Here is a 25,177-nt window from a genome sequence, read left to right as displayed (position 1 = left end):
AAGTATGCATAATCTTGCGTACCGGTTCAATGGAATAATCGGACAGGTCATAATTCTTCTCGAAATAGGCAGCGTCTTTTCGAATTTTTATTTCGTAAAATGTTTAAAATAAATACATTATGAACACACGCAGGTATCGTCGAGGTTGTACTTCAACCAGTTAAGATATTTGGAGACTCTCGTGTACACCCCTGGGTAGCCCGGACGTCCACAGCCCACTCCCCACGACACGATTCCTGCAACAAACAATTCCTTGACACTTAATGCAGAAAATTACACCGAAGAAGAAAGTAATAACCGACGAGCAAACAGTCGCGTACTCGATGGGTACTTAACAAACCAAACAAAGATACAAACAAATTTTTTCCGGATAAATATTTCGTCAATTTTCTATTTATTTTAACGTACCGGCAGCTGCGCCAACAACAATTTCGCATTCCATTTCCAGAACCATTCCAATAAATTATTTACTTCGAAACGAGAATTTAGTCGATCGACCTGTTCTGTATTTGTTTTAAGCGCTTTCGTAGAGGCAGAAAAGTTTGTTGGCCGTCCAAGGACGGTCTGACAACTCACCTACAATTTCGTATTTATCTCCGTTTGGAACCAATAGTGGTCCGCCGCTGTCGCCCTGACACGAATCCATGGCACCTCTTCCTGCGCACAGCATGTACGAAGTTATTCTGGACGCCCTGTATTTCATGGCCCTGCACTGGGATAGCGTCAGGATGGGAACCTCCACCTCCTGGACCACGTTGGGCAGCATGCCGCCCTCGGTCGTCCTGCCCCAGCCCACCACCGTGCCGGTTTTGCCGGCGGGGTCTTTTCCTAAAATACGCAAAAAACTAAAAATTCAAAATGTTTACAGTTTTTTGGTTTTACTTTTCGAGCATAAGCTCTAAAGAATTTTGTCGAATAAATGTTACATAAATGTTAAAAAGTAACATAGTCCTGAACGTGTGATTTATGAATCCGATGAATTTTTATCGTAGATATTGAGATTTTTGGAAAAAAATCGGAATTTTGCAGGTTTTGTTTTCTCAGTTTTTCGAATTTTTTTTAATTTCCCGATTTTCCAATTTTTTAATTTCTCCATTTTCAATTTTTCGATTACTCAGTTTTTCATTTTAGGGATTTTTCGATCTTTCAATACTTCAATTTTAAGCGTTTCTAAATTTTCGATTTTTTTTTTCACTTTTCGATTTCTCCATTTTTCGACTTTTTGACTTTTAGATTTTTGATTTTTCGATATTTTAATTTTCCCATTTCTCGATTTCAGTTCTTCAATTTTTCGATTTTTCAATATCTCGTTTTTTCGATATTTCAGATATGGGATTTTTCAATTTTCCAGTTCTTCGGTTTTTTTCGGTTTTTTAATTTTTCGATTGATCGCTTGATCAATTTTTCGATACTTGTGTTCTGAGATTTTAAATTTTACATTTTCGATTCCTCGATTTCTTGTTTTTTTGACTTCGAATCTTTCGATTTTTCAATTTTTATCAGTCTTTTGATTTCTCGATTTCTGTTCCATGTTTCGATTTCTCAATTTTTCTATATATATCATTTTTGGGAATTTTCAGTTTTTTGACTTTTAAATTTTCCGATTTTTCAATTTCTTGATTTTCAATTTTTTGATTTTCCATTTTAGGAATTTTTCAATTTTTCGATTCTTCAATTTCTCCATTTTTCAAGTATTCGATTTTATTATTTTTCGATTTTCCGACTAAACGACTTTTTTTTATTTTTCGACGTTTCGGTTTCTCTAGTTTTTGACTTTTCGGTATTTTGATTTTCTCGATTTCAATTCTTCAATTTTTTGATTTTGGAGGATTTTTGATTTTCCAATATCTCGTTTTTTCGATGCTTCAGTTATGGTATTTTTCAATTTTTCGATTCTTCAGTTTTTCTTCGATGTTTAAATTTTTCAAATTTTCGATTTATCAATTTTTCCATATTTATGTTTTGGGATTTCTTAGTTTTTCAATTCTTAAATTTTTGATATTTTAACTTTTTGATTTCTTAAATTTTAGATTTTTCGATTGCTCGATTCTGCGTTTTTTTATTTGTCAATATTTCGATTTTTCAATTTTTCGTTTTCTAAATTTTATGTTTTTCAAGTTTTAAATTTTTCGATATCAGTTTTTCGATTTCTCGGTTTATGGAGATTCGTTGTTCGATGTTTCGATATTTCATTGTAGAGATTTTTCAGTTTTTTGATTTTTCAATTTTTCGATTTTTCATTTCTTCGAATTTCCAATTTTTTATTTTCTCGATTTTCAAGTTTTCAATTTTTTTTTTTCAATATTTCAATTTTTGGTGTTTCTAAATTTTCAATTTTCCGGCCAAAGGATTTTTCTTTTTTATTTATGTTTCGACGTTTCAACTTTTAAATTTTGATTTTCTCATTTCTCGACTCAATTTTTCGATTTTGCAGGTTTTTATTTTGCAGTATGTATATATTTTGTTTTTTCGATGCTTCATATCTTCATTTCTTGATAGATATTCTTCAATTTTTGATATTTTAACTTTTAGATTTCATAATTAGATTATTCGATTTTTCAATTTTTCGTTTTTTAAATTTTACATTTTTCGATTTTTCAGTTTTTATCACTTTTATTTCTCGATTTATGAAATTTCAAGAATTCGATTTTTCAATTTTCCGATTTTTCTTAAATTTATTTTTGAAATTTTAATTTTTCTCTGTTTTTAGATTTTCGATTTTTACACTTTTCGATTTCTCGATGTTTGAATTTTCCAATTGTTCGTTGTTTCGATTGGTTCGATTTCTCGGGGTTTTCGTCAATCGGCTTTTTGATTTTTCAATTTAAGGAGTTTTAATATATATTTCAATTTTCTGATTTTTTTAATCTTCCATGTCTTGACTTCACGGTTTTTCAATGTTTAAAATTTTTCGATTTCTGGATTTTTCAACTTTTCGATATTTTATTTTTAGATTTCTCGGTTTGTCGATTTGTCGAATTCTTGACTTTTCGATTTCTCTATTTCTTGATCTTTAATGTTTCGATTTCTCGATGTTTCAATTTTTCAATGTTTCGGTTTCCAAATTTCTCGGTTTTTCGATTTTTCGACTTTTCAATTTTTAGATATTTTAAATTTTCGAAAATTGAAATGTTCGATTTTTTTTATTTTCGATTCCTCCAATTTTCAATTTCTCCATTTCTCGACTTCTCGATTTTTGGATTTCAGAATATCCCGTTTTTCAACTTTCGATATTTTGTATTTTCTGTTTCTATTCTTGGATTTTTCGATTTTTTTTACAATTTGTTTTCTTTTCGATTAAATTTTTGATTTTTCAAATTCTGTAGTTTTCTTCAGTTTTTAGATTTTTCAAATAGTCTTTGAATTTTCAGTTTTTTTACTTTTCGATTTTCAGTTTTTCCATTCTTCAGTTTTTCGATTTTTCAATTAAATATCTATTTTACTTTTTGAATTTTTGATTTCTCGAGTTTTAGATTTTCAATATTCAAATTTTCAGTTATACTAGTTTTCGATTTTTCAAGTTTGTTAGAATTTCAATTTTTATATTCGTCAGTTTTTAGACTTTTTAATTTTTTTAATTTCCGATTTCTCAAATTTTCATTTTCATTCTTAAGTTTTCGATTTTTCAATCTTCTTTTCGATTTTTTGATTTCTCGAGGTTTTGTTCCTTCGATTTTTCAATGTTCTATTTTCTGACTTTCCGGAAGATTTTTCAAATTTTTGATCTTGTTTTTCCATTTTTCCATTTTTCAATTTTTGGGAGTTGTTATTTACTTTATAGGGGTAAAAAACAAAAATCGCGAAATCAAATTTTATAGTTTTTCAAAGAAGTAAGATTTATTGGGGCTAATTTCAAGGGCGAGTGAAATTCTGTCGACCAATTTTTTTTGTTTGTAAAATTGAATGCGCAAAAGTTCCTTCACACCAACACAAATCTCCTCCATACCTGTGGGCAAACAAATCGGGCGAATATTTTTGGAAAACTCGACCGGTTTCCGCAGCTTCAGCAGCGCGATGTCGTGATTATACGACTCTTGATCGAAATTCCTGTGGCGGATTATGGCGGACACGGCCCGCATTTTCGCCGGTGTGTCTTCGGTCGTCGACTGGTCATGGTCCCCCAGGATAATCCTAATTTTCGACCGCTTCAGCCTACAATTTCAGCCCTCGTTAGTCGTTACCAGCCCCATGGCAACCCACCCGTTCCATATGGTCGTACCTTCGTACGCAGTGCGCGGCCGTCAAAACGTAATCCTGGGTGATCAGCGACGCCCCGCAGTGGAAGTGCCCATCGTACACGATTCTAGCAACCCATGGGTACCTGTTAATGCCGGTCGGTCGCCCCCCGACTATTCGGTTTTCTTGGTTGGTCTGGCCGCATTCTGGAAAAAAGTCTAGATGGAGGTCAGGTTTGTACAATGGAAAGAGTGGTTTTTAAATAAGAAAGCGGGTTTAAGCGAGCGTTTTTTGACGAACTTACCGCAAGTACAGTTTTTGGTTTTTCCTCCGTCGTCGTCGTCGTCGTCGTCGAGGGAGGCGACGCCGCCTGTTAGAAATGATGTCAAGCCGAAGAGTTGGTTGAAGAGGAATTTGCCGCTGCGGGCTGGTATTCGCGAGGTCGCGTTTGTCACGTGGAATTTGTTTTTCTGTAAAAATGAAATAGAAATCAGGGAGTTTTTTTCTTGGAGATTTACATTGTGAGAGTTGTTTGGGTATGATTTACATATAGGTCCTTTCTCTTGGCTTTTAAGTACTTCTGAGAGGCAGTTTAATACGTTAAGGTGGGCTTAGCATAGTTTTTTTATTCTAAATATGTGGAACTAATTTGGTAAACACTTTAGGCATACAACTAACAATTTGACAAAAGCACTGGTCAAACTTTTTGTAAGCAAGTTACATTAGGACAAAATTACACTTTTTACTTATATTTTAAAAGAAAATAAACCTATAGTCCTTTAAAAAGACTAAATAACTGAAAAATGCAATAAAATACATATATCGAAAAATTAAAATTAACGATGACGTCAAAACTAGAAAATTTCAAATTTGCTTCCACTGCATGATGCACATTTTTGTGTCGAAGAAAATATTTATAGTAAATTTGTTTTGTAAAATGTGTTTGTCTGAATAAGATATTTTTAAATGTGATGCGGTGTCTGACGAATCCACTAACAAACTGGAACTACAAAACCAGAAGCATATGCAAATTATGAAAGTAGTACAAGTGTTTACAAGAGCTTTTTAAGAACGCAAATATTTAGCCAAACTTTAATTACTGTTTGTTTAAAAAATTGGCCGAAAATTATTTCAACAGAACTTCCCTCGCCTCTGAAATGCAGGCGAACAAAACAAACATAAATTAAAATACCGAAATATTGATTTGTTGTTAAAAAACTGAGAAATGGATCATTTGAAATATCAAAAAATAGAAAAAATTTAAAAACGGAGATGTCAACAAATCGGAAAATTGAAGTTTTCAAAATTAAAAATAGTCAAATCACAACATCAAAAGATCAAGAAATCGAAAAATTGGAAAATTAAAAAAAAATCTGTGAATCAAAAAATTCACAAATTGAAAAATGAAAACCGAAAAATCTAAAACCAAGAAGTCGTTAAACCGAAAAATTAAAATAGTATAAAATCGAAAAATTAAACATTGAAAATTTGCAAAATTCAAAAAGGATAAATCGAAAAATCGGGAAATTGAACAATCGAAAAATCGAAACATCGAAATCTCGATAAATCCAAAAATCGAAAAATAGAAAATCAAAAAATTTAAAAACTGAAAAATTGAAGAATCGAAAAATCAATGATTTCAAAAATTGAAAAATTGAAAAACCACAAAATCTATACACGAGAAGTCGAAAAATCAAAAGATCGAGATGTCGAAAAATCAAAACTCTAAAACCTAAAAATTTGAAAAATTGGAACATCGAAGAACTGAAAAATCGAAAAATTAAAATGTCGTTAAATCGAATCGTCAGAAAATGGAAACATTGAAAAATGGAAAAATCGAAAACGTAAAAAACCCAAAAGTCGAAAAATCGAAAAACTTAAGAATCCAAATGTTACAAATCCCAATTACCAAAAATTGATAAATCGAGAAGTCCAAATTTTTAAAAATCGAAAAACAAATGTGAAGAAATCGAAAATTGAAGTTTTAAAAATGAGTTAAATCGAAACATCAAAAAATCGTAAAGTTGAAGAATCGAAAAACTGACAAAAAATCGAGAAATTGGAGAATCCCAAAACTGAAATCTCGAAAGATTGAAAACTCGAAACATCAAAAAATTTGAAACATCGAGAAATCGAAACAACAAAAGTCAAGAAATCGAGAAATCGAAAAACTGGAAAATTAAAAAATCTGTAAACCAAAAAATTGAAAAATTAAAATTGTATAAAATCGCAAAATTAAATATTGAAAAAATGCAAAATTTTAAAATTAAAAATCGATAAATCGAAAAATCAAAAAATTTAAAAATTGAAGAATCTAAAAATCAAATATTTAAAAATGGAAAAACCGAAAAGTCGAAATATCCAAAGATCGAGACATCAAAATATCAAAAGATCGAAAAATCTAAAATTTAAAAATTTGAAAAATGGAAACTATGGAAGAACTGAAAATTGAAAAATTAAAACGTCGATAATCCGAAAAAAACGTAAGAATCGCAAAATCTAAATATCGAAAATTTTAAAAATTGAAAAATTAAAAACCTGAAAATCGAAAAATTGAGAAACTAAAAAATCGAGAACTCGAGATGTCAAGCAATCGAAACGTCGAAAAGTCGAAAAATCAATAAATGGAAAAATCGAAAATTTAGTAACTCTAAAAATTGAAAAATCGTAGGACGGGAAGATCAGAAATTTAAGAAATCGAAAAATAAAAAATCGAGAATTAGAAGATTAAAGAAAATGATAAATTGAATAATCGAAAAATTGAAAATCGAGAAACTGGAACAATGACAAGGAAGTTAAAAAATCGAGGAATCGAAAAATCAAAAAGCCGAAAAATTTAATACTGATTCATCAATAACAAGTTCAAGACTATGTTCCTTTTTAACATTTAAATAACATTTATTCAGCAAAGTTGTATTAATTCCTGAAGAGGAGAGGGAAACGGATAAATGTTGATTAACGATTTACCATGCTTCGATTACAATACTTCCTTAGTTTGTTTGAGATCACACTAACCACAATTTTGACGTGTTATCAATTACAAATTTAAAAAAAGAAAAAAACTTTAAACACGTAAAAAATGGAAATGGTTGTTTTTTTGTGTTACATATTTCGAGATACTTTCAGGTAATAAGCACTGAAGATTCATTTTCATGATTTGATGGGTTGTCACGATACTAACTTCTAAGTATTGGTTCATCACGCCTAATCGATTATGATTATATTCACCATTTATTTACTGCCAATTTGTCTAATATAACCACATCACTGGATAAACCTTTAGAAATAGTGAAAGTACAACACATTTTTGACTTATCTTATTCATCATAGTCATTAAATTTTTGCCTGTGTCATCAGATTTAGTAGTATTCATAAAATACTAAGCACGAAATTGTACTACTTTCAAATCAGGTTTTAATGAAAGTCATTTTTTCCAAGTGAATTTTCCCAAGATCATCTGATTTTTTTGTTGTATTATGTACTGGAAAACAACAATAAGTGGAGTTCAAAATAAATTTTTGAAACGATTTAAATATGTTGGAAGAAAATAAAAGTAAATTTAGTGAAAAAAAAAATTTTTTTTGGTTTATTACAAAGTGGAGCCCCTGGAACACACACACATGACTGCATGACATCGTATTAATTTTATTTTTTTTTTAAACTAAATCGTCATAAGGCAATAGCAGTTTTTTGGCTGGCTGACTATGACATTCATTATTAAATATAACATGTGGGAAAGTTGCTAGGTCGAGAATCCCTCGCGTTTGACTATTAACACGTGCAAGCAAGGAGCTGCCAAATTTCTGCCGGTTCTGGCATAGATTTCGACTATCATAATGAAAAAAAAAAATAAAACTCTAATCTGAAATCTCTAATTATGTTAATTATTATTTTAATTTTTCAAAAAAGCTGAGCCATTATTATTAAAGGCTGGAAAACCCGCTTAATTAAAGGCCGTCTGTCGTATCGTTCCACTAATAACGACAAACGTGTCAACGCAAAGAAATTATCGTCGTAATTATATTTGTCGTTCTTTTTGGTTTTGTCGTCGACGATATAATTAATGAAGTCACCTGTTCGTAGTTGCTTAACTTACATCGACAGTGGCTATAAGTCCCTTAGTCGACGGCACAACCAACAGGCAAGACAAGCAGATCACGTGTACGATTTTCGGATTCACTGGCATTTTCGTCCGCACATCACTCACACTTAATTATCGCAATAATTGCAAACACAAACTCGCCAATTCCAGTCTTGCACCGACACCACAGCGACGGAATTTATTTACGTTTTAGGTTAGTAACGTTAAAAATAATAATTAGTTAAATTCACGTGGTGCTTTCACCGTCTACCAAGGACTGTTGGCTCTTTCACTACACCTACGAAGAAAGTGACTCGTATTGAGGCAAGATACGTCATGTTATACCCAAGAAGGACGCAATTACAATTTATTACTGAAAAAGTAATGAATCGAAAGTTTCTAGTTTGGGAGTAAGGCACGTATGAAAGCGCCGCGTGGAAAGCGGGGGTTATTAAATTTAATAAATAAAGCACCATTTAACTTTCAAGCCGTACGACAACGTCGTGATTACTCGCACTCTCAGCTTAATTAGCAGCACGAGAACAATAATTATTTTTTAGGTTTCTAGAGCACGCACAGGCTCCAGATTATCCACGTTTCATTCAGAAAATCCGATGCTATCGAGCGCAGCGAGATTCTTTTTTTGCCGGTGGATGGTCACGGAGCTATTCAAGCACGCGGTTTTTTCCGCAAATTGCTCGTGGTTTTACTCTCCGTTTTCTACTTTCGTTCACCTTGGACTTGGTTCAGTATGCGAACAAAAAAAATTCTTTTACTAATATTTTATTACGGCAACATGACTACATAATCTTTGGCACGAGCTGCATCCTAACTAATTTTGGCACATTTGTTCGAATTTGGCAAGCTGAAGAAGACTAGAATCGGGGGGTCAAGCGCGGCGGGGGACGTGGCGGGGGGGCGGGCATAGGCACTCGCCGCCGAGGGACTCCTCCACCCAGTCCAAGTAGTTGCCTATTTTTGTGTAGATGCCGGGGAGGTTGGGGCGGGCGCAGCCTCGTCCCCACGAGACGACACCTGCAAACGTCAAAAATCATTTTGATCTTTCTTCGATAGTTTTGAGAATTAAAAAATGTTTTTTATTGAAATTTCTCAATTTTTCAATTTCCCGATTTTCCATTTTTCGATAACGCAATTTTTCGATTTTCATTTTTGGGATTTTTAAATTTTTCGATTCATCAACTTTTCGATACTTTAATTTTTCGATCTGCCAGTTCTTCGATTTTTCTATTTTTAGAATTTTTGAATCATTTTAAATTTTTCAGTTGTTGTTTCAATTTCTCGATCTTTAGATTTTTCGGTTTTTCGGTTCTTCTATTTCTTTTTTTTTTATTTTTTACTTCTGGATTTTTTTTTCGATTTGTCAATTTTCCGATATTTCAATTTTTCGATAACAAATTTTTTCGATTTCCATTTTTGGGATTTTTCAATTTTTCGATTCTTCAATTTTCGATTTTTAGATTTTCAAATTTTTCAGTTTTACGATTTTTCAATTTTTCCATTCTTCAGTTTTTCGATATATCAATTTTCTACGGTTCTAAATTTTCGATTTTCAAATTCTTCTCTTCAATTTCTCGATTTTTCGATCTTTCATTTTCGGGATTTTTCAGTTGTTTCATGCCTCAATTTTTCTTCCCTTTTTCAATTTTTCGATATTTCAGTTTTGGGATACTTCAGTTTTTGATATTTTAATTTTTTTAATTTCTTACATTTTGGATTTTTCAATTTCTCGATTTCTCGTTTTTTTGATTTTTCAGTTTTTCGATTTTTCAATTTTTAGATTTTTCGATTTCTTTAAATTTAAGATTTCAAATTTAATTTTTCGATTCTGAGCTTTCTCGACTTTTCGGTTTCTCGATCTTTTGATGTTTCGATTTTTTGATGTGTTAATTTTTCAATTGCTCGAATTTTGGTTTCGGTCTTCCGATTTTTTAAAGATTAGATTTTTCATTTCTCGTTTTTTTGATTTTGCAGTTTTTATATTTTTCAATTTTTGTTTTTTTTTTACTTTTACAGTTTTCGATTTTTTCGATTCGACCATTTTTTTATTTTTTAATATTTCAATTTTCAGATTTTCCGAATGTTCCATTTTTCGACTTCTCGGTTTTTCAATGTTTAAAATTTTTCGGTTTGTCTATTTCTTGACTTTTCAATTTCTCTATTTCTTGATTTTTTGATGTTTCGAATTCTCGATGTTTCAATTTTTCGATTTTTCAAATTTTCAGTTTTTGAAATTTCAAGTTTTTAATTTTTCCCTTTTTCGATTTTAAATTTTCGATATTTCATTTTTTCTATATTTCAATTGTTGGATTTTTAAATTTTACGATTTTAAAATTATTCGATTTTTCAGGTTTTATCAATTTTTGATTTCTGGATTTATCATTTTATCGATGTTTCGATTTTCGATTTTTTTTAAATTTAAACTTTTAAAATTTTACATTTTCGTTTTTTTAGTTTTCAATTTTTCTGTTTTTCAACTTTTCGATTTCACGATCTTTTGATGTTTCGGTTTATCCATGTTTCAATTTTCTAGATTTTCGCCTTTTCAGCTTTTCGATTTTTCAATTTTTCGTTTTTTTCGATTTACCGTTTTTTTTTATTTTTTGGTTTCGAAAAACCATAAAATTAAAAAAAAATCGGATTTTCGATTTAAATTTTACGATTTTCGATTTCTCGGTTTTCCAATGTTTAAAATTTTTCGATTTCCCGATTTTCAAGTTTTCTATTTCTCAATTTTGCAACACTTTAATTTTGAGAATGTTTCCATTTCTGGATTTTTTATTTTATCGATATTTTAATTTTAGATTTTTCAGTTCTAATTCTGGATTTTTTTATTTTTTGACTTTTCGATTTAAAATTTTCGATTTTTCTACTTTCGATATTCGTTTTTTCTATACATATTTAATTTTTTTCCATATAGCGATTTTCGAATTTTTGATTTTTCGGTTTTTCGTTGTCTCGGATTTCATTTTCTTCATAGGTTTTTGGATATTTGAATGTTCAATTTGTTTTCTTTTTCTATTTTTCCATTTTTCAATTTTCCAATTCTTTGATTTTTCTAATTTTCGATTTTTCGAATTTTCGACTTTTCAAATTTCCGTTTTTTGATTTTTTAAATTTTCAATTTTTTCATGTTTCAGTCTCTGGGCTTCATTTTTTTTACTTATCGATTTTTCGATATTCCTTTTTTTTTAATTTTTTTTACTTTTCAATTTTTCAATTATCTTATTTTTCGATTTTTTGATTTCTCAAGTTTTCAATTTTAGATATGTACCTACTCGAATTTTCAATCATTCTAGTTTTCGATTTTTCAGTTTTTCAACTTTTCGATTTCTCAGATTTTCAATTCCATTCTACAGTTCTTTTTAATTTTCGATTTTTGTATTTCTAGAGTTCTCGAGTTTTCCATTTTTCAGTTTTCTATTTTGACCTTCCAGATTTTTCAGTTTGTTCGATTTTCGATTTTCAGTTTTTCCATTTACCTTTATAGAGGTAAAAACAAAAATCGCAAAATCAAATCTTATATTGGGTTTTACTTCAAAGGCCAAAAAAGTATGTCGAAAAAACCTTCGTCAATTTTTTTTTGTTTAGTTTTGATTAATTACCGATAATCTCCATATCTCCGTTGCTGTTGGTCATGTGAAGGGGGCCACCACTATCTCCCTGCAACAAACACAACATGAAACCCAAACCCAACATAAACTTCTGGGGAATTACCATGCAAGCGTCTCTTTTTCCTTCCGGATACCCAGCACAGAACATATTTTCCGAAATCTTGTTCTGTCCATATCCCGAGTTGTAGCAGTCTTCCTTAGACCACACAGGAACTGCCACCTTCCGTAAAATTCGGGACGTTTTTTCCTTCTCCCCGAGTTTACCCCATCCAGCAACCACAGCCGTTTTTCCCGCGTAATTTTCATTTCCTGTAATTTCTAACTAGAAAAACTCTCGAATTATGTAAAAAAAATCACCTGTACGAGGCAAACACGCCGTTTGCACGTTCGCGTCGAAATCCACAGGTTCATCTAGCTCCAAAATCGCAATGTCGTTGTTAAAACTGACAGCGTCGAACGCCTCATGTTCTTTTATATCCTTCAACCCTCTTACAATAACCGTCGAAAATCTGTCTTCGGAGTCTCTGTCGTGGTCAGCCAGAACCACCGTAAATTCTCTGGCGGCAAATCTGTAACGAAATTATAGCACTGTTCACTCTACTATTCTTCATTTAACTCAACCCTTTCTAACTTTTTTAAAAGTTAGAGCGAGCCAAGTTTTGAAACATTCAACGCGGCGTCAATGGCTCGAACGTGATCGTCGCCGTACCCGTTGACACAGTGCGCAGCAGTCAATAGATGCCTCCTGGTGATGAGGGTTGCTCCGCAGTAGAATTCGCCACCTTTGCCCAGTCCTGCGATCCAAGGAAACTCGTGGACTTTCGTTATGTTTCCGCCGACCACTCGCATTTGCCTGTTGCTTACTCCGCACACTGAAAACCGAACACTTTCTCAGGATTTGGTCCTTGCAATTTGGTTAATTGCTACTCGCTCGTAAAAGGAAAAAAATTAGTGAAAGCTCATTTGTGCCGCTTCATTAAAGAAGTGCGAATTATTTAAAGCACCGAGGCATGAAAGCGCCGAGTAATTGCAGACGAAGGGAATTATCGGCGCAGACTCGGCGATGATTTGCGTTTTTTATCTATGCTTTATTTGGGAGCTGATGAAAAGCAATCTCTTTAATTAAATATCAAAGGTTAAGAACGGATTGGGGAGCTGCCGTGGGTTTAATTACAAGCTTTCATTAAGACTCCTAAATTGGTAGAAGTATATCATTTTTCAATAAGTCAAAAAAAAGTCGAGTAAAAGCGAATTATTTTTGGCAAAGTCAGTAACAACAAATTTGAAACAATATGATCCATTAATTCGCTGGATGTATTTAAATCATTCTTATAAAGCTCGTTCGTTAGCAACAAAAATTCAAAATTTTAAGTTTTTGTGTTCTATAGTTATTTAGCATAATATTTTGTTAATACATATTAATGTTGTCAGTAAAATGATGCAAATCCCAACACTCAGCATGTCTATGTGTTGAATATTTGAAAAATGTAATAGATATATTTTTTTTTAATACATATAGGTATTTATATAAACTTGGGCACGAATTGGAAATTGAACCAAATTTCGCGCCAATTAATTTAGTACGAGCAAGAAGGAAAAAGAAACAGTTTGCATATGAACACGAAGATGAATCTTTAACAGATCCGAAAATTAATTTTAAGTTGAATTGGTATTTTACAGTTTTCAACCAGACAGTGTACTTTTTTTGTTTACAAATAAAATTATCCAGACAATAATTTTATCTTATTTTGTTGCGGCCCTGACTTTTAACGAATTTGGCACAAACTCTTACGACTTATTTACTCGTCGCCAGAAATTAGCACGTCGAAAGAAAGTGAAAGTGTTGATACTTTGCCAAAGCGAACTCACCACAGTCGCAGGCGTCCGCATCCCTCTCTCGCCGCTTTCCCGTCTACGAAAAAACACTTACTTTCAAAAAGACAAAATTTTGAGAACCCTACCTCGGGAGGTGCCGCCAGCGACTCCGTAACACTCAAACCTAACACCACGACGAAAGTGAATCTGAACTTCATACCGAGTGAGTAAATTACAGCGTATGTATAAAAAATCAAGCACAAACTAATTACCATCATTTTGGTATGGATTGTTTTTATACAAGTAGTGTTATGTTTCAATGTTATTTTGGAGGGGTTTTGCCTTGACCATTTTCGTTTGTATCTGATCCTACCTACTTTACTATTCAATGTCTAGGGATCCATATGCATTGAAGGTCGATGCATGTGCATGTTTGACACATTTTCGCAATGGGTCTGAGATAAGTTTCCACCTTCGTCTTGTTGATACATATTATTATAGGTTTTAAGGTTAAATTTACTCGTTACGACACCGGTCTTTATTAGCTGCTGAAGCTTCGGAAAGTAAAAACCCTACAGAAGGAAGAAGTCGCGTTTGTGATCTTGTGAGTTTACTAATTTTTACTCAACTTAAGTGGAATTAAAATTTTAAATTAATAATAACAAAAGTAGGTGTGTCGCCGCTGTACAGACAGAAAGCTAGACCAGAGCAGGTGCATTCGGTGGAAGCTTTGAGTAATACTGGGTTAGATAAAATGGTAAACACAACGGTTGTCCTTTACGCAATCCGCCATTCATTTCCGAAGAAATTCGCCATAACGAATCAAAAGCGGAATTAAATAATAAAATAGTCAGAAGGAACACAATATTTAGAAAATTATTTAACCCGAAGCTTCGCCCATGGTGGCCCACGAAGGACCTCCGCATCTGCGGCTGGATCTTCGTTCGAAACCCAGCGGCCTCTGCAGAGCTGCCAAGGTAAAGGTTGACCGAAAAATTTCAAGTTCTTCCACGAAAAATGCACACGCGTGTGGAAAATTATGGCCACCTACTTACTACCATTATCTGTAATCTGCTCTAAAAATGAAAGAAAGGTGCAATAATTCAGTGCAAGCTGCCCTACATATGGGTATTATGGTGTTATTGTTGAAAGAGGAAACTTTATCAGAGCGAAGGCCGCGTATCCCATTCAAATAAAGAACAATGCTTGGGGCTCAACTGCGCACTATTAGAAATTTTGTCACGAAATCGAGCGAGATCGGACAAAAGTTGCGTTATTGGGTTACCTGCACTAGTATTGTTTATTTATGTAAATGGGCGCAATTTAAAAAATGAGACGCAATTATTATATTGTTGGTTTTGACATTGGCAATTGATAACACCGATTTAAACAAAATTTGTTATTTATTATGTAGATTGTGACCTAAAATCTTCAACGACCATAACGCGGATTTACATAAATGCAATAATGCACTTTCAATGCAGGTTATATAATTATTGATGTGCGAAATGTCGGACGAGAGGTGAAACGGACGCGAAACCGCCGAAATTTATAAAAACTTATTTGTCGCCGAGTGAAATTATCACTTCGAAGAACATGATGCACGTGATGCTGTTTTTAAAACTGGATTCTTTACGAGTCTTCCGGTTGTTGCCATGGTACCTAGTTACCTACTTCTTCGGTACCTTCTGCATAGGTAATTTCAAGTCAGTTGAAAATCTCGGAGCGGCCGGTCTAAAACGCATCAAACTTGTTTTTTTGGCTCACAGTGTACCGAAAAAGATTAATATGTACCTCAAACTTATCAGAATTATATTGGTTGCGTCGCTAGTATCAGAATCCTGCGAAGAAACGACAGAGGCGAGGGATAAGGTAAAGATTTTTTTAAATAACTCTTTCGATACACCGAACCGTTGTAATTCGTGCAGTGTTCATTTTTAAAATGTTATTTTTGATTTTTCCCGCATTCTAACCTGGTAAGTTTAGTTGCAATGATTAATATTAAATTGATGAAAGTGGCATACTATGATTCAATTTCAAACAGTGCGTAACCTTCGATCCTGTATTATTCTTAAGATAAAATTCAGTAATTTAGTAAAAAAAACTAAGTAATATACCTATGCAAGCGGTACACGATTATAATTTATCACAGTTGCGACGAGTTTAGAAAGCTTTAATAAAGCACTCAAGATTTCGCGCTAAACTGAACATTTTGTATAAATAAAACTGGATCAATCTTTACAAGAAACGAAACAACAGTAAATCAAAGTTAATTTGTTTTTAATTGTGTCACGATTATGGGCAATCGCGAGGGAGTTTTTATTTGAACACCTTAGGTAGTTCCACCATGACGGTGTTTAAACACCGGAAAATAATTTTTGTATATTTTTCCCCCAGGAATTATTATCGTCTAACTCCTTTTTCTAATTAAAGACTGTCCACGAAAAAAATTGGCCACTTAAAACTAAGCGTTATTTTTTAATGAATAATGTTAAGCATAGTAGGCTTTGCTTAAATGACAGTTTGTTATTGTCAGTTTCTAAAAACATAACCACTATTGTGCAATTTTTTTCGTGGACAGTCTTTACCTTATCATAAACACGGTACGTTACGCGATTGAGGGATTTATTAAACAGTTCTTTAAATAGTACTTTATTGCACTCGTGAGGTTGAATTACCATTGCTTTTATATTTTCGGGCTAAAAAAAAAATGATGGTGGCGATTTTTCTGATAAGGAGACGTATATTTATCAAGCAAACAAATATGTATACTAGAATATGCTCTCCACCTTATTGAGAGTTTAAAAAGAATTTAAAATTTCAGGATGTATTGTCACAAACAGTTGCGGACTGCGTCAGTTCCAGCTCATTAAAAATCACAACGTCCCAAACAACGCCCCCGGTCTCTGGGACTCCGGACCCATCAAAACCTCCCACTCTCGTAAAAGACACAAGTACGACAACCGGAGCTCCCTTCGTTTTAAATCCGGAGCACGACGCCACTCGAGCCACTTTCATTGACTGGTTATTGGGTCTCTTGGGCTTCGGGGGTTCGCAAGGCCAATACCCGGAAGAAGTCCAACCCCCTAAAGACTGTCCTGTTTGCAGTGAGTCGTTATTCCTATTACAAACCCATCACGTTTGCGTCAAACTTTTTTAGCATGTGGATTAACTTATAAAAACAAAAGAATCGTGGGGGGTATCGAAACTTTAATTAATCAATATCCATGGATGACTGCGTTGACGTACAATAACAGATTTTACTGCGGGGCTTCTGTTATCAACAATAGGTACCTGATAACGGCGGCGCATTGTGTCAACGGGTATGTGTTATTCCGGTAATTCGACATTTTCTAAGTAAATTTTAGTTTCGCGAAGGAAAGGTTGGCAGCGGTTTTCCTGGACCACGACAGATCGAACTACTTCGAGTCTCAAGTGTTTACTCGAAGAATAAGCAAAGTCTACAGACACAGGTACTACGGCTCCGGCGGGTCCTACAACAACGACATAGCGCTGCTCAAAGTCGACAAGGAACTCAACATAACTGGGTTACTTAAACCCGTGTGTCTTCCGCCCACCGGCAAGAGTTTCACGGGTCATAAAGGTAACTTCTGGGTTTGATCTAGTTCGTATCGTGATGGGTTTTTCGCAGGCATTGCCATCGGGTGGGGAACGACCAAGCCGCATGGTCAAGTCTCGACCGTTCTGCGAGAAGTTGAGGTGCCCATTCTATCAAATATCGACTGCAGAAGAACTGGTTATGGAAATAAAATTACGGATAACATGCTGTGTGCAGGGTACTCGTATGGAATGAAGGATTCCTGTCAGGTAAACGAACGAATAACATGCTACGTTTCAGATGAATTTAGCCGTGGTTTCAGGGGGACAGTGGGGGACCGCTGCACGTTGTTAATGGCACTTCCCACTACGTTGTAGGTGAGTGTATCATAAGGCGTTTGAGAGCTTCCAGTTATTTAAATCGTTGCAAAGTTTTATTAATGTCGGTGAAGCAATTATGATGATTCAAAGAAATTGTCTATTCAGAACTCGCGCTTGAGTCGTTTTGTAATTTCACGCAAAGCAGTTGAAGGTTAAAGGTAAAACCGCAGTTTAAAATCAAGTCAGATACGATTAAAAATGGGCGTATTAGAGAGTGGTTTTTAATGTTTCATTTGGGAATGTATTGCTAGGTTGTCTTGGCAGCTATGAAAATTTAGAATATTTTACGAATGGCATCGGTTATAGATTTTGGTTAGTGTTTTACCATGTACACGACATTTTTAATATACATACTTTGACAACAATTGGTCCAGTAGTTTCTAAGATTATCTGTCTAATAAAAATCCTGACAGACGCCAGACAGAAAGCTATTTTTTCGTACTCTACGGGTCATGAAACGTCGAGAAAGCATAAAAGTACCAATCGTCCAATGGACTTTCTTAGGAAGTAAAAATTGTCAAATGTAAAAAGGTTTCTGTAAAATTAACGTAGGTATATTGTTACACGAGATTTTAATTTTTTATATCTCTGATAAGCAAATTGATAAGTATCGGCTTGATGCATAAATCATTAAAGTGATTTATTGTGTTGGTGTTAATTTAATACGCTTTCATTTATTGATTTATAATTTATACGAAAACAAATGAGGTCTCATAATATGATATCTAACATTATCTAATCATCAACGATAATCATAGCCTAATAAAATTTCTGGTCATCTTAACTATTCCTGCCATAAACAAGCAACAGAAATTCTTTCATAATTTACATAGTTATAATACGTTTTAGGTGTTGTGTCTTGGGGCGAAGGATGCGCTGAACCAAATTTTCCAGGAGTGTACACAAGAGTAAATAGATACATATCCTGGATCAAAAGCAACACCAGAGATGCCTGCTACTGCTAGCGACTAACTTGTACTAATGACGACTTGTACATACTTTTTCTATTAATTTATAATAATTTAACAACTACAAGACAAACAGCCAAAATGTTTCCATTTCACCTTTACCCTAAAAAAAAATCATGAACCCTCTGAAACCCCACTTTGTAAACTTACTTTGACTTTGACTTTTCCACGATTTTCAATTTTGTATTTCTCAGAGCACAGAAGTTTCTTCGTGTCGACCGAAATATTAATCATTCCAGGCTGAAAATTCAAATATTTGCAGTTTTGTCACAAATCATCCTACGCAGTTACCCAACTTGTTGACTGCATTCTAGACGCAGTATTCACCGTGTCTCCGAAAAAACAATACCGGGGAACTTTAATCCCAACCACTCCTGCCACAACCGGACCTGAATGGATTCCTAAAACCTAGTTTAAAAAAAATCGCCTTATAAGTAAATCCAGACCGACCAATTCGTATGTCCACCTTAGCACCATCAGAACCTTTCATTCCTCCAACTTGTCTGATCATCTCCAAAGCCAGAGTGACGATGTTTTCGACGTGATTGGTCGATCTTTCTGGGGCTCCGCTCACAGCCATGTAAATTTGACCAACGGTTTCGACCTGAAATCCCACTGTCTACACTCTACAAACGAAACCTACTATCGACACCTTATAGACGCCATATTTATCCACCAACGAATCAAAACACGAGAAAACCGTGTTCATAGTCGCCACGACTTGCATCGCCCCTTCCAAAGTGTCCGAAGACAGCCCGACCAACTCACAAAAAAGAATCGTCACAGCTTCGAAAGACTAAAACTGTTTTTATACAAACAAGAAAGTGAAAATGAGGGCGTACTTCGCAAGTGCTCAAGGGTGAATCTCCCGTTCGCAAACGATCCGCCACAGTTTTAGGAATCATGGAATATAAAAGATCGTCGCCTCTGCGCTTCCAAGTGTCTAGAAGTTCGTAACTTTTTTCCAGCTCGTCGGATCTTTGTGCCTCCTTGTCGAACATTATTTCGAGTCTTGTTGAATACAGCAAATTAAATTACTACTCAAAGTTTGCCGGCGGAAACTCACTTCGAGTTGTGTTGCCATCCTGCTAAAACCATCTCTTTACTAAGTCCGTGTTGGTTTAAATCGTTTAAGAACAACCCCTGCTCCGGAAGCTCGTCCAGGTCGTTGATTCTTAAAAGTACTTAGTTGTTTACTTGAAATCGTCAGAATGTTGGGACTTACATTGGGCTGCACAAGAAAATGATGGCGTTGATGTCGCTAATAAATTTCATTTGTCCTTTCAGGAGCACGTTTTTGAGTTCGGAAGGCGACGATCGATTGGAGTCTGGGTGTTCGCGAGAAATGAAGTTACCTGAGCCCCTGTTACACTCTAGTTCGAACATTACGGATTGCAAATTGCGCGTCTATAATAAAATGTGGCGTGAAAAAACTCAAGACACTGTTATTAAGAATTACGTTCTTCCATGAAAACGTGATGCCTTTAGGACGTCGCAACTTGAAGTAGCAACCTACTGATTTACTTAAAAAAGTTTCCTTGCTGCTCCAAATTTCGGCCAGTTTTTCACCCACGCCCATAATTTTCATGTCGGGATTGATTATAATCCCGAAAGGGAATAGTTCCAACAGGAGGGAGCACGGAAATGGAGAAAATCGTTTGATTTCGTTGAAAGACGTCCGTTTTGCCTTGTACTGCATCTTCAACAGATTGAAATGACTTGGCATAAAACTATGTTTATTTCAAACACTTACATAAGGTCGGTTGTCGAAATCCAGTCTATAAGTAACAATAACCGAACACTTTGAACCAGCCGCCGAGCTAGCCTTATCCAAGACCCTTACTTTAACCTGAAGATTATAAAAATCTTTGGCAATTTGTTGCAGCTGACCTACAAAACCTCCCTAATAAAAATTTATAACAACTGTTGCAAGATTCAAAACCCATCACGTATTGGGTGAAACCCTGCCTCCCGCTCCGGTAGACCAAAATACACCCACTGGCATCAATATCCGTCAAATAAATAGACGGACTTTTCATTTTCGGATACGTAAAACAAAACTGCGAGTGAATATTGTCCACACTTTGAAGAAAATCCGTAAAGAATCTCCCAGTAGCCTTAACAGTCACGTCATAGCTACAACATACACACACTAAATTCCCCGTTTCTGTCAACAAAGCACGAATTTACCCCAAAGTTGAAAAATACCTTACGAAGCACCTCCCGAAAAAATTCATGAAACTATCGTACGAAGCCGAAGTAACTTCGGCGCATGCCGCCGCAAGCGATGCCATGATGTTGTCCGGGTAAACTTTGTGAGTTTCAAAACAGATATATTTGCAGTTGGCTTGTTCGAGGACTCGGTACCAAATCTGCTCTCCATATTCCAGCTGAAACAAATTGTTTGAATTGATTCGTGGTGGAAGGTGGGTTACCTGAACGAAATGTTGGACACTCTCTAGTAGCATGCCGTACATATCGATTATGATTAGTTCGGAGCGGCAGAGGTGTACTGCTCTCCACCGTGTTTGATCAAGATGTGGTATCAGAATCGCTTGTTTGAAACGAATTAAGGTAAGTAAATATTAGTTCGGTTAATGGAAGTATCATGGAACGAACTAATTAAGAGACCTCTTCAAATACGAGGAACAGAGGTGCTGTTTGGCTTTCATTATGATAGAGCACGCAGGTAATTTTTGGTAGTGTTTTTGTTAATTGGAAGATGGTTATCAGGATTAAGTAGTTTGTCACAAGGAAGGGGGAAATAATAAAGACAAAAAGGTGACACATTGGTGCTTATTTTATTTTCTTTTCAAGAATAGTAACAATAAATAACCTTGCTCCGGAGTATACTTTGTAAACATGGAATTTTAAACCACACAGAACGATTGTTATCACTCCACAGCCGTCGGTTTCTCGAATATCCAAAAAGTAGCCACCTCTCCTTTCCCCTAGAAATCAAACAACTATAAAAAAGTACCGCGCTAAATATAACTACCTACCTTTAACTTAACGAGTCCTCTGTTCTGGGTCACGTACCGGTCCTTCGGCAACTTCTCCTTCGTCTGCTTGGAAACGTGCACCATTCCCGGCTAAAACCCAATCAATAAACTCTCAAACCACTAAAACTTTATCCAATATTTACCGAACTTGTGGATTGCATCCTCGACGCCGTATTGACCGTGTCACCGAAGAAACAATATCTGGGCACTTTGATACCCACGACCCCCGCAACAACAGGACCAGAATGAATTCCTACGCACTTCATAAACTATTTGTAACTCCAACTTTACACTCACCTATTCGAACATCAACTTTTGTTCCTGACGGAATCTGAAGTTGCTTGACGTGACGCATCATGCAAAGCGAAACGTCGCAGATGTTCTGTGCGTGATTCTCTGAGCTTTCGGGGGCCCCACTGACTGCCATGTACACTTGTCCCACCGTTTCGACCTTCAAAACAAAGTTTACAAAAAAAAGAGAGGGTAAAAAGTACGTACAGATCAAGATGGAAGGGTGAAAAGATGAGCATGAAATGGTGGTACCTTATACACGTGGTACTTGTCCACTAGAGAATCGAAGCACGAAAAAACGGCGTTCATGGTAGACACCAGTTCCATGATGTCTTGGACCGTGGTCGAGTTGAACCCCACCAACTCGCTAAACATGATGGTGACACAATCGAAGGACTGAAAGCTCTAATTTGAAAACGAACGATTTATTAAAGTTTGCTGATTACTTCGCAGGTGCTTAAAGGCGACTTTCCGGTTCTTAAACGGTCAGCTACCGTCATCGGTATCATGGAATACAAGAGGTCGTCCCCTCTGCGTTTCCAAGTGTCTAATAAACTGTAATTATTTTCAAGCTCCGTCGCCCTCTGTTCGGCTTTGTCGAACATTAGTCCCAATCTAATGGGTCGTAAAATTATGTTTGCGTGCGATTTGCGGGGACAATACGTACTTGGAGTTGTGTTGCCATCCAGCCAGAACCATCTCTTTGCCCAGGCCGTGTTGGTTTAAATCGTTCAAGTATAAGCTTTGGTCGGGGAGTTCATTGATGTCGTTTACCCTATTGAAATATGAGATTACAGTAACGCCATTTGCTTCCTATATTCATTAGAAACACGATCAACCGCTACATCACGGTAAAAGAAATCTGACGCTTTAGCGTGTTTGTGCACATCATTAATAACGAAAACAAAAATTGTCCTCAATTCACAAACATATTTATAAAAACAAAATAAATCGTTGCTAATTGACCTACTTTCCTCAAAAATATGAACGACAAAATTATCTTACTTACACAGGGCTGCAGAGGTAAATAACGGCGTTTATGTCATCGAGATACCGCATCTGACCCTTAAGAAGTATGTTCTTTAACCCGGGCTGACTATCCCGTCTCAAAGCATAAGGTGAAATACTTTTTCCATCTATCTCAATTTCTCTCGTGCCCGCTTTATCAGACAGGGTGTTTTCGGCGGTTAAATTACTGCCTTCCTTTTTCGGAACAAGTTCTCCCCTGAGCAACTCTATTTCAAACATTACAGATTTCAAGTTTATTATCTACAACGAAAGGTCATCTTTTATTACAGACGTATCAGTCCTTACGTTCTTCCAAGTGAAACCTATTCCTTTCGGTCTTCTCAAACGAAAGAATTTCGGAACTGATTGCTTAAGAAGCTTGTTCCCTCCACCCGCTACCTGGATTAGTCTTTCTCCACAACCTACGATTTCCAGCATCGAGTTAAATAAAATCGCGAAAGGAAACATTTCCAGTAATAGACTGCAAGAGAAAGGAGCTAATTGTCTTGTTTCTAAGTGTGCTGCAGTTTCGGCTTTCTTTGCTGATATCTGTAATAGTTTGTTTAACGATTTTCAGACGTCCAGTGTTCGAACTCACGTATTGGCTATTATCAAAATTTAACCGGAAATGTACGATGCTTATATTCCTCGTCCCGATCGTAACGTTCTCCTGGCTCAACACGCTCGTTTCCAGCTTCAGATTAAAAATATCCTCAGCAACTTCATCCAGCTGACCTAAAAGAAATTTTTATCGGTCTGGTGGAAATATCTTCAGGGACGGATTGACCCCAAAGCTAATAAATACGAAAGTTTTAATGTCAACACATTGCGTTGCTACTAAGCATGTATTTACACGGAGCTCATTCTTTACTCTAGCTTCAAGATGAAGCTTGTATTCGTAGCTTTGTACATTATAGGTCAAACCCCTAGTCCGGCCCTGACGCCTTCCAATTTTACCCATCACATAATGAGTGAATCCTTGTCTTCCGCTCCGATAAACCAAAACACATCCATTCTCGTCAACTTCTGTCAGATACATGGACGGACTCTTCATCTTGGGATAAGAAAGCGCGAACTGAATGTGGATATTATCCACATTTTCTAAGAAGTCCGTGAAATGCCGTCCTGTGGCTTTAATCGTTACGTCGTATCTAGGGTCAATAATTTAAAAGCGGCTTTCCGTCATCAATCACATACCCGTAGTTGCTGAAAAAGCGGACGAAGCATTTCCCGAAAAAATTCATGAAGCTTTCGTAGGACTGAGACGTGATTTGTGCCAATGCCGAAGCCAAACATCCCATGATGTGATCCGGATAGACTTGATGGGTGTTGAAGACCGTGTATTTGCATTCGGACAATTGGAGGGCTTTTTGCCAAATTTCGTCGCCATATTCGAGCTGTAATTGGCAGAAAGGGGAAGACAGAGGGTTTATTATGCAAGAACTGCTGGAAGTCTAATGGGGTAATTAATTCACTAAAAGCAGTGAGAAATTGACTCTATTTATATTCAAGTGGCAGTTGCTTCACGTAATTGTCTTGGGCACGTTTATTAATTAGTTTCCATTTTCGGTGAACAAGATATCATAAAGACAATTAAGACTCCGTAGTTGGTAATCGAATGAAGTTAAGGCGCACACAAAAATGGATTAGGCCAAGGCCACGAAAACAAAATATCCAGAATTTGTTGAATTTCTGCTACTTTCGATTGTGGCCAGTCTGAATGTTCGTAATAATTTCACTTACCTTAAGCTCAGTAGGTTTTTTAAAAATCTATTCTCGTTTTTTTAAATTTTAAACTAAAATATTTTCGTAACACGGCGTATTTCTACACAACTAATTATTAACAACAAATTAATTTAAAATTTGAAACTAATCGACGGATTTTTTTAGGAAAGTTTAGTTGTATCTAAGAACCCAAAAACTGTAATTACCTGGACGAAATGTTGTACACTTTCCAATAGCATGCCATACATTTTGCCGGAATTGTAATTTCAAACAGTAAACAAAATCATATATCAACTCCAGGAAAATTAAATACGCACTGTGCCACGGCTAGCAAGAGACTCCGGGAAAACGCTTCAGAGCGTGGAACGGCGGGAGAAAAGCGGAGGAAACTTCTGAGCGACAATAACAGGTGTCACATAAACCATACAGCACGACTTTTCCATTAAATCTAGATGCTACAGTCTACTTGTGTAAATGTCTTTAAATTAGTTACTCATATAATACGTAAAATTATAAATAAATAAATAAATAAGTAAAATT

The 25,177-nt window shown here is 35.2% G+C and overlaps 5 protein-coding genes across 8 annotated transcripts; 1 reads left to right on the top strand and 4 right to left on the bottom strand.

Annotated features, from left to right (window-relative positions):
• Positions 1 to 74: 74 nt before the first annotated feature.
• LOC135139804 (trypsin-1-like) lies at positions 75 to 8,608 on the bottom strand. 2 transcript variants are annotated; one of them, XM_064070145.1, is made up of 6 exons: positions 8,273 to 8,608; positions 4,481 to 4,646; positions 4,220 to 4,394; positions 3,947 to 4,152; positions 577 to 828; positions 75 to 236 (listed from the first exon to the last, which is right to left on the bottom strand). In XM_064070145.1, the coding sequence occupies exons 1-6, from the start codon at positions 8,360 to 8,362 to the stop codon at positions 118 to 120; spliced, it is 1,008 nt and encodes a 335-aa protein (XP_063926215.1). In that variant the 5' UTR covers positions 8,363 to 8,608; the 3' UTR covers positions 75 to 117. The 2 variants fall into 2 exon arrangements, with proteins under 2 accessions (XP_063926215.1, XP_063926216.1); XM_064070146.1 differs by having other exon boundaries at positions 4,220 to 4,382.
• A 451-nt stretch (positions 8,609 to 9,059) lies between these two features.
• Positions 9,060 to 13,955, bottom strand: LOC135139806 (uncharacterized). Its single transcript, XM_064070147.1, has 7 exons — positions 13,851 to 13,955; positions 13,759 to 13,801; positions 12,599 to 12,761; positions 12,247 to 12,458; positions 11,993 to 12,198; positions 11,881 to 11,938; positions 9,060 to 9,292 (listed from the first exon to the last, which is right to left on the bottom strand). The coding sequence occupies exons 1-7, from the start codon at positions 13,920 to 13,922 to the stop codon at positions 9,147 to 9,149; spliced, it is 900 nt and encodes a 299-aa protein (XP_063926217.1). The 5' UTR covers positions 13,923 to 13,955; the 3' UTR covers positions 9,060 to 9,146.
• LOC135139802 (trypsin-1-like) lies at positions 13,770 to 18,684 on the top strand. Of its 3 annotated transcripts, none has more exons than XM_064070140.1 (9): positions 13,770 to 13,927; positions 14,206 to 14,308; positions 14,376 to 14,681; positions 16,529 to 16,811; positions 16,865 to 17,027; positions 17,073 to 17,308; positions 17,357 to 17,532; positions 17,586 to 17,640; positions 18,493 to 18,684. In XM_064070140.1, exons 3-9 carry the CDS (start codon positions 14,604 to 14,606, stop codon positions 18,606 to 18,608), a joined length of 1,107 nt encoding a protein of 368 aa, XP_063926210.1. In that variant the 5' UTR covers positions 13,770 to 13,927; positions 14,206 to 14,308; positions 14,376 to 14,603; the 3' UTR covers positions 18,609 to 18,684. The 3 variants fall into 3 exon arrangements, with proteins under 3 accessions (XP_063926210.1, XP_063926209.1, XP_063926208.1); XM_064070139.1 differs by having other exon boundaries at positions 14,373 to 14,681; XM_064070138.1 differs by lacking the exons at positions 13,770 to 13,927; positions 14,206 to 14,308; positions 14,376 to 14,681 and adding an exon at positions 15,289 to 15,576.
• LOC135139800 (soluble guanylate cyclase 89Da-like) lies at positions 18,626 to 21,132 on the bottom strand. The gene is made up of 13 exons (XM_064070137.1): positions 21,047 to 21,132; positions 20,802 to 21,001; positions 20,554 to 20,747; positions 20,365 to 20,501; positions 20,071 to 20,310; positions 19,837 to 20,018; positions 19,678 to 19,785; positions 19,454 to 19,622; positions 19,264 to 19,407; positions 19,062 to 19,215; positions 18,903 to 19,012; positions 18,762 to 18,851; positions 18,626 to 18,714 (listed from the first exon to the last, which is right to left on the bottom strand). The coding sequence occupies exons 1-13, from the start codon at positions 21,086 to 21,088 to the stop codon at positions 18,673 to 18,675; spliced, it is 1,812 nt and encodes a 603-aa protein (XP_063926207.1). The 5' UTR covers positions 21,089 to 21,132; the 3' UTR covers positions 18,626 to 18,672.
• Positions 21,133 to 21,393: 261 nt separating this feature from the next.
• LOC135139777 (soluble guanylate cyclase 89Db-like) lies at positions 21,394 to 24,990 on the bottom strand. Its single transcript, XM_064070110.1, has 13 exons — positions 24,844 to 24,990; positions 24,110 to 24,309; positions 23,870 to 24,063; positions 23,511 to 23,647; positions 23,219 to 23,461; positions 22,914 to 23,173; positions 22,572 to 22,679; positions 22,351 to 22,519; positions 22,157 to 22,300; positions 21,911 to 22,064; positions 21,757 to 21,866; positions 21,614 to 21,703; positions 21,394 to 21,562 (listed from the first exon to the last, which is right to left on the bottom strand). Exons 1-13 carry the CDS (start codon positions 24,883 to 24,885, stop codon positions 21,506 to 21,508), a joined length of 1,908 nt encoding a protein of 635 aa, XP_063926180.1. The 5' UTR covers positions 24,886 to 24,990; the 3' UTR covers positions 21,394 to 21,505.
• Positions 24,991 to 25,177: the final 187 nt, after the last annotated feature.

This window comes from Zophobas morio, unplaced genomic scaffold (assembly GCF_036711695.1).
Source record: "Zophobas morio isolate AGI-343-1 ecotype UQ-CSIRO unplaced genomic scaffold, CSIRO_AGI_Zmor_V1 ptg000033l, whole genome shotgun sequence".
In the NCBI taxonomy this organism is placed as follows: domain Eukaryota; kingdom Metazoa; phylum Arthropoda; class Insecta; order Coleoptera; family Tenebrionidae; genus Zophobas; species Zophobas morio.
This window is presented reverse-complemented; position numbering and strand designations above follow the sequence as displayed.